The following is a 15,232-nucleotide window of genomic DNA, read 5'->3' on the forward strand; positions in this document are numbered from 1 at the left end:
GGAACAGTTTTTGGTTGAGTTCCTCCACCAAGGCATAACAACAATGCCCCATTGTAATAAATTCCGCTAGTTTTCTTAGCTTTGCAGTTTAAAACTCAAAAGTAACAGAGTATAGGGGTCTCTCGGTCTCATGACAGAGATCCGTTCCTCTTTTGGAAATGTAAGAAGTTCTACGTAATGCATTGCAGTCTGTCACTAATCTATCCTTTCACACTGATAAAGTCCTCATTACCATAAAACATTAACTGGGAGGTAATGTGCAATTGCACATTCCAAAGTTGTTTCCAAATACCACAAGGACAAGAGATTTCTGACATTTTGCGTGGATCAGAATTGTCGCATTGATTACATTAAAGGTCAATCCTGGATACACAAGCCTTGTTTTTACATAAATTTAAGCGTTCTTTATTTATCATATTCCTTGTTTGTAATTTGTGCAACTCTAATGCAACACTGGTAAAAACAAAAAACACACAGCAAACAAACAAATGCGGGCAAAACAAAATATAGTCAGGTGAGTGGCTGCTCCGCAAGCCAAACAATCACGGATGAGCAAGTTTGCCACTATAATTATGCTAATGAACAAAGAAAAGTCAGTCAAAAAATCCCTGGCTAAGGTAGTTTTTAACACGTAGTATAACTGCTTTTGTCCTTCCAAGTTGTAATTACCTACCGTGCTTCACGATTGTCCAACTCTCCTGTTTAATGCGCATTGATTCAGTCTAGATAAATTTGACAGATGGCAAACTACCTCGTCTGTCTGCACATTGACATTATCAAGGTGTCCTGGTCTCCCCGTTTATCTGACAAACTGTTGGAAATGAACTTGGAGCTGCTCCAAGCCATCTGTTTGGTGGACCAAGCGGTCTTTGTCAAAATGTCTGCTTTTACAAGGGAATTTGTTTGATTACAGATTACCTTGATATGACATAGTACACTTAAATGGTATTGCGGGGTGTATGTATGCAAATAAAAGTTCAATAAAGCAGTCAATTGAAGGCCTTGACGGGTTTTTTTTCTTTATCCCCCTGAGATTTATCGTTTAAACACAAAAACAGAAGTGGTTATGAAGTTAAAGGAAGTTTTTACTGGGCTAGGTTCCGTTTGTGTGTAGAATGACGCCATCTGTAAATTTCTCTTCACTTGAAGAAGAGACAAAGGGTTTGAAATCTAGTCAAAGTGAGCATAACCTAACATAAATTGTAAGCTAGAGAAAGACTAGTCATCCTTGCTCATACATTCTCCTTACTCATCACTGGCTCTCATCCCAGGTCTGCACATGGGGGCTGGGAAGAGCAAGCCCAAGGAGCCGGGCCAGCGCTCCATGAGCGTGGACGGGACCATCGGAACAGGCTCCGACAGCGGACATTTCCACCACCTGGGCCCCGCCCAGCAGACACAAACTCCGAACAGGAGCCCCGCGACGGGCACGGGGCGACGGGGCTACCAGGGGTACCAGCATGCGCCCACCAACACTCCTGAGCTGGCTCTCTTCGGAGGAGTCGACCATACGGGCACTATCACTTCCCCTCAGAGAGGACCTTTGTCAGGTATGCTTTCCAGTTATATTGCATGCCACCAAATTTGCTCCACTCTTGGACAGGGACTCAATGGAGCCAACATGTTGTTGCTTTAGAAGTAATTATTTCTTGGTGACCCACCGTGGATTTTTTTACTGGTTTCCTGGTAACCCCCTCGTGGGAACAAGAAGCTCCAAATATTTTTGCGCTTAGTACCAGTTCTTTGTTGGCCCGTTGTGCTGACTTCTCCTCACAAACAAACGTCAGAGAAAAAGTTGTTTGCTTTTATCAATGTCAATATCGAGACAATTTCCCAGACAACAGAAATGTTGAGTCTCGTCAACAGTGGAGGAGGAAGTACTGTTTTTTTTCTCTCCTCTCCGATCTTCGGCTGTGAAATAGACTTGAAAGCTCTGACGTTAAAAGGCTGCTCAGTGCTCTACAGACTTGACATTAAGCCTTAATGTGTCTAGACTGGCCAGATGGTTGAACTAATGTTGCTCCATCCAGTGTGCAGTCAGTGTATGAAGCGTCTTTTTGCTGTCTCCTCACATATATTCATATATTTGGTCGAGTAGCCAAAAACTGTACTCAAGTAAAAGTACTGTTACTTCAGTATAATATGACTCAACTCGATGTAAAAAGCTGTCATCCAAATAATTACTTGAGTAAAAGTAAAAAAAAAAAATACTGAGTAACTGTAGCAACGGCTGATTTATTTTTGTATATTTTTTAAACAACCATTCAATTATACTAAAATACAAAATAATCCACTTCAGACAAATTAAAGTCCATACAATCAAAATAATAAATTAAATTTAATAAAAAATTGCTCAAAATAATTTCAAGGTAAGTTCAAATACTTTAATAAATAATAGAAGAATACTAATATAAATAAAAAATAAATAAATTAAGTACGACAAAATTCCAAGCCCCTGCACTTTTCTTTTTAAACACAACTAATCCGAAAGACAAACATTTGCCTATTCACGGGGGGAAGAAGAAAAAACGAATTCGGCTACATGTTTCCTCAAGTTTGATGTTGAGTTCTTGAATCCTGAAATGTCCATTTGTTTAGGCAAACAAAGTAGACACTGCCTAGTGTAGCCGGTGTTTCGCACCCTTTTTAAGGGGAACATGCTTTTGATGTGAGGCAAGCGGTGTTCCTCCTCTTTTGCGTCCGCATAGTTGCCATTGCTGAGTAACATTTTCGATCCATTCATTCCAAAAACTACTCTTACCCGCTGCGGAAGCTGATTGTGATCACGTGACGACTCACGAGACCGCAGGGCTACGGCTACGTTTGATTGGAGAAACACACTCACTTGGAAGAGCCTGGCGGAGGTCTCTCTCTGAAAAATAAATGCACCCTTTTTCTGAAAGAGGGACAGACATGTTCGTACGAGGAGGGGACTGAAGTAACACGTTCAATGTAGCGGAGTAAGAGTACAGTTTCCTCTTCACAAATCGACTCAAATAGGAGTAAAAAGTATAGTAATTTAAAGTTACTCCCAGAAATAAAAAAAAATTCCAAAACTTACTCGTGTAAATTTAACTCGTTACTACCCACCTCTGCATATATTCATCTGCTTTTTTTGCTTCTGCGCTCATTAGCAAGCACTGTAGAAGGTCTTTTGAGTCAGGTGTGTTGGAGGAAAACAGCAGCAAAGCCGTTTGTTACGTGTCTGGGAGACACAGGGCATGTCATCGCCCTGGCCAGAAATGCTGTCTTCTATTGCTAGATGTTAGCGTCTGTCGTCAGTTTCCAGCAATGGTGGGAGTCGGTCGCCAATCAAACAACAGAGAGATAGGGGTCGCACTGCAGAGATGGCTGCATTTATGGCACTCATTCCCTATGCTCATTAAACTCAACTCAACATGCTTATTTTCGCTCTACTGTCTATATCTATATTCGCTCCTATGCAGCCATGTAACGCTACGCACCGACAGTTATGCATTTCAGGCAGTCCGTGTGCGCATTTCAACTGCAAATGGCTGATAAATATTCAGTCTGAGGTCAGAACCTCGTCCTTTTCTTTGGTTCACTGTGACGTGTTTAGTAATTTCTTTGGTTAGATGTGACGAGACTATGGGTAAATCTATTGACGCTAGATGTTTGTCAGTACAAAATATGTAAATGAACCCTGTCACATTAAAAATCGCGTGGTTCATAAAGTAAAAGATAAGATAAAGATGTCCTTTATTAGTCCCACAATGGGGAAATTTGAGGTGTTACAGCAGCAAAGATATAGATCACACAGAGTCGGCGGCGTAATGTAGCCGTTAATGTATAACGTTAGCAGCAGACATTCATAAAAAGCATGCAAATATACACAGTATAAACGTATATAAGTGTAAGGAAACACTCCTAATGCCTGTCCATTATACAGAGGGGGAAACGCTGTAATGATAAAAACTACTGAATGATTGAAAATACTGCAATGATAAAAATATTGCGATGATAAAAGTACTGTGATGGTACGAGTACTGAAATGAAAGAAAAGTACTGCAGTGATAGATAATACTGCAATGATAAAAGTACTGTAATGGTAAAAAGTACTGCAATGATAAAATATACTGCAATGATAAAAGTACTGTAATAGTAAAAGAACTGCAACGATAGAAAAACACTGCAATGATAAAAGTACTGTAATAGTAAAAGTACTGTAATAGTGAACGTCCTGCAATGGTAGAAATACTGCAGTGATAGAAGTACTGTAATAAGAATACTGTAATGGTAAACAAAATACATCATTGGTCAATATTTAAGTACACCATTGGCTGAAAGTACAGTAGTAGTGTATATTGCATCCTAGGACTGCACAATTGCACTAATGCCCTCCCGTTTGTAGGCCTGAAAAAGTCTGACAGCAGTCGGAGCAGTCGAAATCTCTCTTTGCGGCTTATAATCTGAAAAATACGGGAACAGGTTGAGCCACTCTCAGCAGCAACTAAAATCAAGCGTTGCCTATAACTGGCAATGTGTCTATGCTCTGTCAACATATTTTGGCCTACTCTTTCTTCAAGAACACTGGAGGGCTTTCCACCATGGTCTTTTAATGGTCATGCCACCATCCGATTCAAGTTTGGACTTGGACTTTGACCACCCCCAAACCTCATTTTATGTTTTGTTTTAAGCCATTCAGAAATTGACTTTCTGGTGACTTTTGATTGTTTACTTGCAGCAGAACCCAAGCGCTCTTCAGCTTGAATTAATAGCTGAACATTCTCCCTCGAGATTTTCTGGTTAAAAAAAAAAAAAAAAAATTCATGGTTCCATCAATCACACTAAGTTGTCCAAAAGATGCAAGATTTGCAAATTAGTCCCAGAGCATCACACTGATCACACTACCACCATCATGTTTAACTGGTGGCGTGATGTTCCTCTCTTTAAATGCTGTGTTACATTTACGCCACTTAAAATGAGACACACACCTTCCAAAAAGTTCATCTTTCGCTTCATCAGTCCATAGAAATATTCTCCCAAAAGTCTTGAGAAATATTCAGATGTTTCTACGTAAAAGGTTGACAAGCTTTCATGTTTGTTTTTGGTGAGTCGTGTTTTTTACCTTGGAATGCTACCATGGATGTAATTTTTGCCAAGTCTATTCATCATTGTTGAGTTACCAACACTGACCTTAACTGAGACGAGGCAGTCCAGCGGTTCCTTAGACATTGTCCTGGATTCCTTTGTGACCTTTCCCCTGGGTCGTCACTGTTCTATTGGGGTAATTTCTCTTGGGGCCACTCCTGGGAAGGTCTCACTGTTATTCGCTAGAGTCTTAAAGCCTTTAGGAATGACTTTTTCTTTTTTCATCCTTCCCAGACGGATAGATATAAATTCCTTTATTTCTCATCCATTCTTGCATTTCTTTGGCTCGCGCCATTTTATTGCAGCTTTTTGAGATCTTTTGAAGGCCTTCATTTTGACATAAAGGTTCTATTTAGGCAATTTCTTGATTGATCATTTGAAGGTAATTGGGCTTGGGTGTGGGCCGTAAGAGTTAATTGCAGAATGTGATTAACCTTAGTAACTTCATGTAATAACAACCGGGCAAGTATTTTTCACACAGGTCCGGGTATCTTTGAATAGATTTTTCTTCCATAATAAATCAAATTGCCATTTAAAATCTCCATTTTATGTTTCCTGGGGTTATCTTTTTGTCTGATGTAAATTAGTTTGATATTTAGGATTCTTGTGATAAAACAATGCAAAAAAGTAAGAATTTGCGAAGAGTGCATATTCTTTTTCTCTGCACTGTATGTACCCCACTGAAGAAGGTGGCCGTAGATGTAATAGCTTTGTCCTTCACACGATGTCGGTCACCTGCAGTCTGCATGTCGATATTTCTCATCAAGCCATGACAAATTGTTCAAGCTACACATGGAGCGTATGCAAAACAACTATGGATTTATGCCACTTTAGGATTAAGGGCTATCTCTGTCTTACGTGGTTAATATTCACGTAGTTGTCCTTAACCATCTTGCTCCCTAAACAAACACATATTGGCGTGCACTCTCTTGCAGGAGGTGTCACTACGTTTGTGGCGCTGTATGACTATGAGTCACGGACAGCATCTGATCTGACCTTTCGGAAAGGCGACAGGCTGCAGATTGTCAACAACACGTAAGAACCCACAGTCGACCTTGTATGTTTTATCCCCCCCTCCTCCCTTCTTATACAGCAGTTTAATGTGAACTGATTTGTCATTGTAATGCTAGCGCGAGCACGTTTGAGGTAGCACACTAAAACAAACTGTAAATGTTGAAGGATGTCAACAATTCTGTTATGATGCTTTTTGCTAATGTCTACACTCATTGGCCACATCACTACTGTAGGTACACCTCCACAATCCAGTGAGTTTGAATTCCAACCAATAATACAGTGATGCCTTGAGATATGGTTATGTGTAACTTGTGTGTTTTGAGATACAGGATGTCATTTGGACACTTTTTTTTAAGATGTTTATAGTGATTCGCGAGTAAAAGTTCCAGAAAGACTGGACTCATTTAACAACGAGCAGCAGTTTGGCAGGTATCAAACAATTCTTGAAAAAAAGAGGCTTCAAGCTTTTTAGTGTCACTTCGAGTTCAAGTTTTGTCAAAATAAACACAAAGCCAAGAGAATGACATTTTACGAATGTAAAACAATCCCAAAGCCGGTTATCTTATTGCTAACATTTTTAAAAAGGGTTAGATTAGCAAAGGTTGATTTTAGTCCAGCCCACAAATTGGCCCTCGCGCGTGTGAAGAAACTAATCACGAAATGGGAAAACGCCAAAAATTGCTTCTGAATGCGTGAAAAGTGCAACTACCAACTGTTTGTGTATGAAGAGATGTGAGACAGCAGTGTGCGTTCAAGCGTGGCTGTATTTCCTCAATCTGACTTCATGTAACCTGCCTGCTACTGGAGCATACTAGTACAATACCAAAATCTCAATTACCAACTGTGCGTACTTACTTGCATTGGGCAACTTCAGAAGAAAGAAGAAGGTGACGGATAATAAGGAGACGAATAAGACCATAATAAGCCCATAGCAAGTTAAGCGGATTTGAATTGTAAATTAGCCAGATAATGATGTTTAAATAAACCTCTGCCGTTAGCAGTTCTTCCACGGCAGTTCTTCCAATTTTTCTGAATACGGAGGCTCGAGTGCACAGCTCTGTAACACGCGTATCTTAAGGCACTGCTGATTTTATTATGTCATGTAAAATTGCAGTGCACGGTCCTGAGGGTTATTTGTGATTTTTTTTTCACGCCTTTCATGTTGGTAACTACTAGTAGAAACATGTCTAATTTTGATCCAGTGCAATTTTGTACATACAGATGAGTCTCAAAATTGGAAAATCTTGCAAGACTGAATTTTTGTTAGCTCAATTCAAAAACGGAAACTCACATTATATCGATAAGCACCTCTCTAAAAGTGGCAGTCAAACTGAAGGCCTTGTAAGGCTGTTTTTTCCCTCTACTGGGTTCCTTTCATAGCTTCTTGCCATACAGTGTATGTTTTTTTCCTGTTCTTTATCTGCTGGTTGGGACGACATAGTAGGGCTTAATAAAGTTTAATTTATAATATTCGATGTGGCTAAATTAAACATCAAGTGCATCCACAAATCCTAAGGATCCTCGATTTGGAAAATGTACACTAGCGCGCTCCCCGGGTATTCTGTTCTGAAATGATGTAACATAGTATGTCGGCCCTGCTGTGTCGTCCCACCACGTGTTCTCCGCCTCCGCTGTCTGTCTGAGTGCTGCTCGCCTTGCTGTGTTTTGATGTGTCTGCTGTGTCTGTTATCTCTCCCTCTCTCTCTCTCTCTCCCTATCTTGCTCTCTCACGCCTCATGGTCTCTCCTAGGAAAAAGTACAGTTTCAGGTCAGTAATCCTTACTGCAATAAAAATATAAATCCTTTGCAACCCTTTTCATCCGCATTAATGCTAATCCACACTGTAATGTTTGTATAGTTTTGATGAGCATGATAAATACGTGCCATATAACAGATAGTTGGTATGTATTTAAATGAAATTCCGGTTCCCCATGCTAGCAAAGTTGGAACATCAATATTTCTGTATTGCCTAAATTTCTGTACGTTGTTGTTTTGAAACAATTCTGATACTGCTTATGATCAATTACAGCATCAATAAGAGTGACTAGTAGCAAGACTGATACCCAATCGTCAGGCTACAATGGGTTAAGCTGTCTGTTATATCCAATCAGACAAGCGTGAGCCCTTGAGTAGACACTGCTTATAATCAATTACAGTATCAAATAATATAATAGTCACAACTCATGATCAATTGCTATGACTTATTATTAACTTCAGGATCGCGGATCGTCGGCGACTTACATGGACAACAAACACTTCACTGCGTTAAACAAGCGGCACATTTTATTTAACCCACAGTATAAAGTGTACAAGCAAGCAAGCAACAATTGTATTTCAGCTCATAGATTACATGCAATACATAAATCTCATTACCGTGTGCTGGAAGGACGGAGAGCCCCGACGTCCTCAGTAATGCGAGCAAAAAACACGATGCTGGGCGTCCGCGCGTAGAACCCTCAGCTGACTCTACTTACGTTTTGCCTCCGTCACATTCTTATAGCCAATATCGCACCCCATCCCCTCCCGTTCGAGTGCGCTTTGATGGTTCGCATGGCCCTTCGCACAACTTTGGCCTTTGCCAATCCTTACTCCCTTTTCGTTATCGGCTGTACCTTTTCGCATGAGTCAGACATTCCTGGTGCTTAGGCCCTGTGCGAATTCCCTCCAATTATTCCCATTCTCATAACACATAGATACAGCCTGTGCAAATTCTCATAACACATAGACACAGACATCTACTAATGCGTGTATATAGGTATAAAATGGTTATTATGCAGCATTTATGTGGTAAAACAACATTAATAAACCATATTTCACTTCAGTTGTTTACCACTACATGACCAATCGTCCAAGTAATGCAATTCTATGTACAAATATGAATCATTTGTTTGTTGGTACGTAAATTGAGTGAGGTTCCCAAAGCTGACAAAGGACCTCATTTTATCTGTGTTCCCACAATTTCTGTGCATTGTGTACCACTGCTAATTATTGCAGCACTGAACTATAAAACTGACTCTTTGTAAATAAATTGAGTTTGGTTCCTCTCTCAACAGTTTTTTTTTTCTAATTAGCAATAGATATTAATTTTTAATTACTGCTACAAAAATCCCCAACATCCCGAATTGCAATAAAGCGTTGAGTAATTATTTCCAGTCAATAAACTGCTTTTCCTTGCATTACTTTGCGGACTGTGGTGAGTGGGTCGGCATGTGCTAAGCTTCCGCTCTCTTCAGACAGCACTTTTCTGCTCTGATGAGTCAAGGTGACACAGTGTGAAGCTAACACTAATAAAAAAGAAAAATAATAATACTTGCTAAATCCTGATGGCGTGTTCTGTCTGTGCAACTGGCCATTGTAGTCAACTCAAAGGTATTAAACCCTCAGTGAATGTCAGGAAATTAGGAGGTGCCTGTAAATGATCCCATGATTCCTTTTTATATTTTTTTCTCTGTGGTTGCCATGGCAGAGAAGGGGACTGGTGGTTGGCTCGCTCCCTGACGACCGGAGAGAGTGGCTACATCCCCAGCAACTATGTGGCACCATCGGACTCCATCCAAGCGGAAGAGTACGTCACACATGATGTAATGTACTGTATAGCGACGCCTTGCCTTTAGAAGCAAACTGAACTCCTTTTTACTGTGGCCCACTTTTGGCAGGTGGTATTTTGGGAAGATCACTCGGCGAGACTCGGAAAGGATCCTTTTGAATTTACAGAACAGACGAGGAACCTTCCTGGTGAGGGAGAGCGAGACGACCAAAGGTGAGACTCCAACGGTATCTGATATGCTGTACTGTATACGAGGGGCCTCAGTTTTCAGTGGCACAGATGTGACATTTCATGCTTGTAAATGGCGCAAAATGAACTACTAAGTGCCGTGTCATAAGAAATTGTGGTCACCAACGGCTCCTGTTCAGTAGGGGGCATTAGGGCGTTGTCCCACCACAGCACCAATGACGGTGGTCTCTTTCACTTTTCGTGAAAACGTTTTTTTAAATATTTATAATAAAACCAATTTATTGTGAAATGAATGTATAACTATTTCAAGATGCGCAGGATAAAAAGTGCCCTCAGGTTACATACTGAATTCATTCCGTTACTCCATTAGTAACTCAAATCGTTTGTAAATCAAGGTAACTTTTTCCTTGAATTTAATGGAAATGCAATTATATTTAAAATTAGAGATGCACGATAACTCTTTTATTCCACTGATAACAGATAACTTCTCCACACCAATACTGTAATCAATAACTTTTTTGTATACTACAAATATATATGTTGTTGCATCTTAAAAAGTAAAATATTGAATCTCCAGTGTTCTAACCACTTAGCCTTGCGCTGCTGCATAAACTAGTTGAGTGTGTGGTGGTAATAACGTTTTAAACATTTTATGTTGATTCCATCATGTTTATGAAGGACACTTTTTGTGCATCTTGCCTCACAGTCGAAACATTTTTTTTTGTTTTTTTTTAATGATTTCCTGTGTCATTTTTCTTTAAAAGGTACTAATTTTCCTTGTAAAATTTTCAAAATATTTTGCCCAAAGTATAAATCCAATTGGGCTCAACCGTACACGCAGTTGCTGCATTATTGCAATCAAGCCTTTAATTTCTGGCTCATGAGGGGGTTTTAATTAAACTTCTTTTTATGATGTCCTGGAAAACGAGTGGGCAACCTCCACCATGGGTACAGTTTAAATGTTGTATTTCAAATAGTCTGAGACGCTGTTCCAGCTATTACAAATGTGTCTAACGCTCCCGCATGCATTTGAGGTTAAATGATCACACCCAATTTAGCTAGTTTGGTTTCATATTGCCTAGAAAGTGTGGCATATTTTGAGTATACGGTTAAAGCACTTATATGTGCTGTTGAGCCATGAACAGTTGTAATCAAGTGGAAAGAAAGGTCATTTTGAAGTGACAGGTGCCCTTGTGCGAATTGAGAGAAAGAAATGCTATCATGAAATAAGTGAGGAACTATCACTACATTTTAACAAGCTTGTAAAATGTAAGTGCATCTGATAAATATTCACACCTCTTCACATTTTATCTTTCAGCTTTATTCCAAAATGGACAACATGAAAAAATATGTATAAAAAAATGTGTGTGTGTGTATATATATATATATATATATATATATATATATATATATATATATATATATATATAATTTTTATTTGTATTTATTTTTATTTTTATTTATTTTTTGCTCTCTTGCGCAAGTAGATCTATGGTATAAAAAAAAACAAACTAAAACATGAATTGTGAGCATGATGTCACAGGCAGTACAGTACATGTGATTTATTAGCTTTTTTTTGTTTTTAATATATTTGAAAAAGAAACTGTCATTATATGGTAGTCTATAGTGTGTAGAATTTCAAGAGAACAATCAATCAATTTGGAGTAACATAAAACAAAATGTGGAAAAAGTGAAGTTGAGTGACTACTGTGTTGCTAATGACAACCACCGTCTGTCCAATTCCCACATCAAAACCCCAGCTTCCTCTTCAGACTCTGCTGGCAATTAAAAAATGAGAAAGTAGGAAGTGATATCGTTGTCTTGCAATCTCTGGTGCACTTCTGCCTGCGTCACAGTAGATGCAAAGCTACCGAGTTGTAAAGTGAACCAATTTGTACGACACGTGCGCTTGTAATGATGTCAGTTGGGGGCACTCGCACGGGCCCGTGGCGCCGTGCCTTTGTTCTCCAGGCTTGTGCCGATGTTTCTACTGGGTTGCCAGTCCCTAGTCAATGATATACAACGGCTCTTTGGGTGGGGGACCGGGAGGATGAGGCGGTTGTTTTTGAAGGAAGTGCGTGTGGCGAGGTAGGGTGGGGGTGAATAGATAGGGATGATTCACAGTGTCAGAAGTAGGTCAGCCTACAAGGGTGCTACAATTCTCTCCTGGCTACCAGCCCGAGTTCACCATGGGAGTCAAAGATGAGGCTGAAGGGGTCGAATTAGATATAATGGAAGGAGGGAGGGGAGTCTTATTAGATGTCAAATGTGATTCCTGCGGTGACAAGGATGTCTCATTATATGTGAATTGAGTCAGACTGGCTTTTTTGAGTCACCTCAAAAAGTGACGTCATTGTTTATATCAACTGCTGCTATGAGAGCAATGCCGTGAAAGGGTGAGTCGGGCATTTACTAGATTGACATTTTGTGTTAAAGGACATACCAGTTATGCCACAATTTAACGCAGTTTTCAGTTGTCTTGAATGTCATGCCTATGGCATACTTTCATGAAATTTTGGACAATTTACACACCCTGAAATTAGTCCCTTTTCTGGAGCGCCCTATATAGTGCTGGACCAATGGCAAGTCTGGTTTTCTTTACCATAACGAACAGGGCTCGAACCTGAATATTGGTCTTCGTGTGGATAGTGGGCGCAAAGCTCACAATGGGGGAAAGCGCCTTTATCTAAACTCACGGATTCACCACTTCATACACTACTCTGTGTGTATGTGGCACATGGACACATCACCAAACACAAATACTGTACGCAGAACCGCTGCATTGCGATATTTAAATTACTGGTAGTGTTTGTCCTGAGCAGCCTTATACAACCATCACCCCCCATGTTGCAATCATGTAAGGACAATTTTCCGTTCTGGAGTTGAGGCAAACTAAAGTTGGCTACTAAGTCGTGACTAATCTGCTGTCTAAAAAAAAATGTATGTTTCTTGTTACATAGAATTTTTTGTTGGAATATTGAATGTAAAAATTAACATATCTGAGGAACATTATCTGCCAAAATGTAAATTCTATATTTTTTTTGTTCTTTTCTCCATAGTCAATCAATGAAATGTAATCAAATACTGTCATAAAATAACAAAAATAACAACCAACAACCAAGTCAAGACTAAAAAGTGTTATTTGAGCGTGTTTTTTTTTGTTGTTTTTCCATAATATTTGGATACAATTAAACATATTTTCCTCACAATTGCAATACATGATGACATTATCAAATATCATTCCTCTGTATCGACAATTAGTACTTGACTCGTTCTCTGTTGCAAAAAAAGTGCTATTGGTGCATCCCTAGTTAGGCCCAAACAAAAAGGCATGGCAAAAGATGGTAGTGACATTCTCGTAAATCACTGAGTTAAGCGCATCCACAGCCCAGGACAAATGGCACGAGCGCATTCTTCGGGTTCCTATAGGAGCCAGCGGGAAGTTGACCCCGCACAGCTGTTGGGAAACGCCACAGTGCAGCTGTCCCAGACACCTGACATGCATTTATTGTTCCACTCCTTCTCTATACATTTTCTTTTTTTTTTCTCCCCTTTAGGAGCTTACTGCCTTTCGGTGCTGGATTATGACAACACCAAAGGTCTGAATGTGAAACATTACAAGATCAGGAAGCTGGATAGCGGCGGCTTCTACATCACGTCCCGCACGCAGTTCACCAGCCTGCAGCAGCTAGTCTTCCATTATCGAAGTGAGTACCAGACCCTTACCGAAAAAAAAAAAAAGAAAAACAATGAAAACCTCCCTGACGTCTCATGTTACTCGTCTTACAGAGCACTCTGATGGGCTGTGCCACGCCCTGACGGACGTGTGTCCCGTGGCCAAACCTCAGACCCAGGGACTGGCTCGAGATGCCTGGGAGATCCCTCGAGAGTCCCTCCGGCTTGACCTTAAACTCGGCCAGGGCTGCTTTGGAGAAGTCTGGATGGGTAAGAAGTTCTGCACTATACTGTAATACACTGTATTTAAAGCTATCTCCGCTCTTCAGTTGAGTACTAACTAGAGCAGGGGTGTCAAACTCATTTTTGTGGACGGGCCACATCGTAGTTGTGGTTTCCCTCAGAGGGCCGGTATGACTGCGAACCCATATAAATTGATTGGAAAGCCAGTTTTGAAATCAGAAGCTAGTAAGTAATTGTTCAACAATTTTTCAATTTATTTTAAAAGGGGAGGATTGGTAACAAATAAATGGCAATATCTCATATCTCAGTGAAGAAAATATGCTAGAATCAGGAAGTTGATGCAGATGATTTGCCCTTTCCGGGCCACATAAAATTAGGTTGCGGGCCAGATCTGGCCCCCGGGCCTTGAGTTTGACACATGTGAACTAGAGCATGGCTCACCTGTTTTCTGGGTTTGGTCACATGACATTCTTTAATGTGAGCCCAAGGGCACTTTGAAGTCAATTCCAGTTGACAGCAAGGGACAATAGAATGTCAAAATTGCTGCGCCCAGAAATGGATGGATTACCATATTTTCCGGCCTATAAACTGCTATTTTTTTTCCTAGATTTTGAACCATTCGACTAATACAATGGTGCAGCTTTTCTGTGGATTTATCTTTCACCTATAAGGGCGCTCTATAGTTCATAAAATACGCTATATAAATGTTTGTTTTTTTCTTGGATCTGTTCAGTTTTAACTTGCAAAGTTGTTGCCGAGTTAAAAGGCAGTTTTAAGAATATGTGTATGTACTTTCATGTGCATTCACAGTACAAAAGAAGTGGACATGCAATAAACAACACATTTTTTTAAATTTTTTTCAACTGCGGCTGTTTTTTTTTTTTTTTTTTTTTTTTTTGTTTTTTCAAGAGTTGCTTCGGCAAATATGCACGTGCGTCTTATAGTCCGGAAAATACGGTAATGTGTTTATCATATTTTTGGGCCTATATAAAATCGGACCACTCAACTAATTAATCATAAGTTAGAAAAAAATAAAAGGTTGTACTGGGTTAACGTGTTTTTTCTTTTTCTCTTTGGTCAGGCACGTGGAACGGTACGACGCGGGTGGCCATCAAGACCCTAAAGCCTGGCACCATGTCACCAGAGGCCTTTCTGCAGGAAGCACAGGTCATGAAGAAACTCAGGCATGAGAAGCTGGTACAGCTCTACGCTGTGGTATCCGAGGAACCCATCTACATCGTCACAGAGTATATGAGCCAAGGTGATTTAAAAAAAAAAAAAAAAACTTAAATGGCTTCATGACTGCCCTCTGATTGGCTAGATTCCAAAATCAGCTAGGATAGGCGCCAGCTAACCCACTTGACCCTACAGAGGAAAATGGATGGTAAGATGGATGACTACATAATGCTTCATTCATTGGCCATTTCATTCGATACACATCCATAAGTGAAA

At 40.0% G+C, this 15,232-nt stretch overlaps 1 protein-coding gene across 2 annotated transcripts in view; it reads left to right on the forward strand.

Annotated features, from left to right (window-relative positions):
• LOC148327749 (proto-oncogene tyrosine-protein kinase Src-like) overlaps positions 1-15,232 on the forward strand; it is a 32,851-nt gene that overhangs the window by 7,810 nt on the left and 9,809 nt on the right. The window contains exons 2-9 of one of the 2 annotated variants that reach the window (XM_088308210.1): positions 1,272-1,550; positions 6,048-6,147; positions 7,877-7,894; positions 9,593-9,691; positions 9,783-9,886; positions 13,420-13,569; positions 13,652-13,807; positions 14,862-15,041. In XM_088308210.1, the coding sequence (XP_088164336.1) occupies positions 1,280-1,550; positions 6,048-6,147; positions 7,877-7,894; positions 9,593-9,691; positions 9,783-9,886; positions 13,420-13,569; positions 13,652-13,807; positions 14,862-15,041 (1,078 nt within the window). In that variant the 5' untranslated portion in view covers positions 1,272-1,279. The remainder of the gene's footprint in view (positions 1-1,271; positions 1,551-6,047; positions 6,148-7,876; positions 7,895-9,592; positions 9,692-9,782; positions 9,887-13,419; positions 13,570-13,651; positions 13,808-14,861; positions 15,042-15,232) is intronic. The other variant, XM_088308211.1, reaches the window with a different exon arrangement.

The sequence above is a fragment of the Idiotropiscis lumnitzeri genome, chromosome 11, assembly GCF_059441095.1.
Source record: "Idiotropiscis lumnitzeri isolate Australia: NSW breed Sydney's pygmy pipehorse chromosome 11, RoL_Ilum_1.0, whole genome shotgun sequence".
Lineage (NCBI taxonomy): Eukaryota > Metazoa > Chordata > Actinopteri > Syngnathiformes > Syngnathidae > Idiotropiscis > Idiotropiscis lumnitzeri.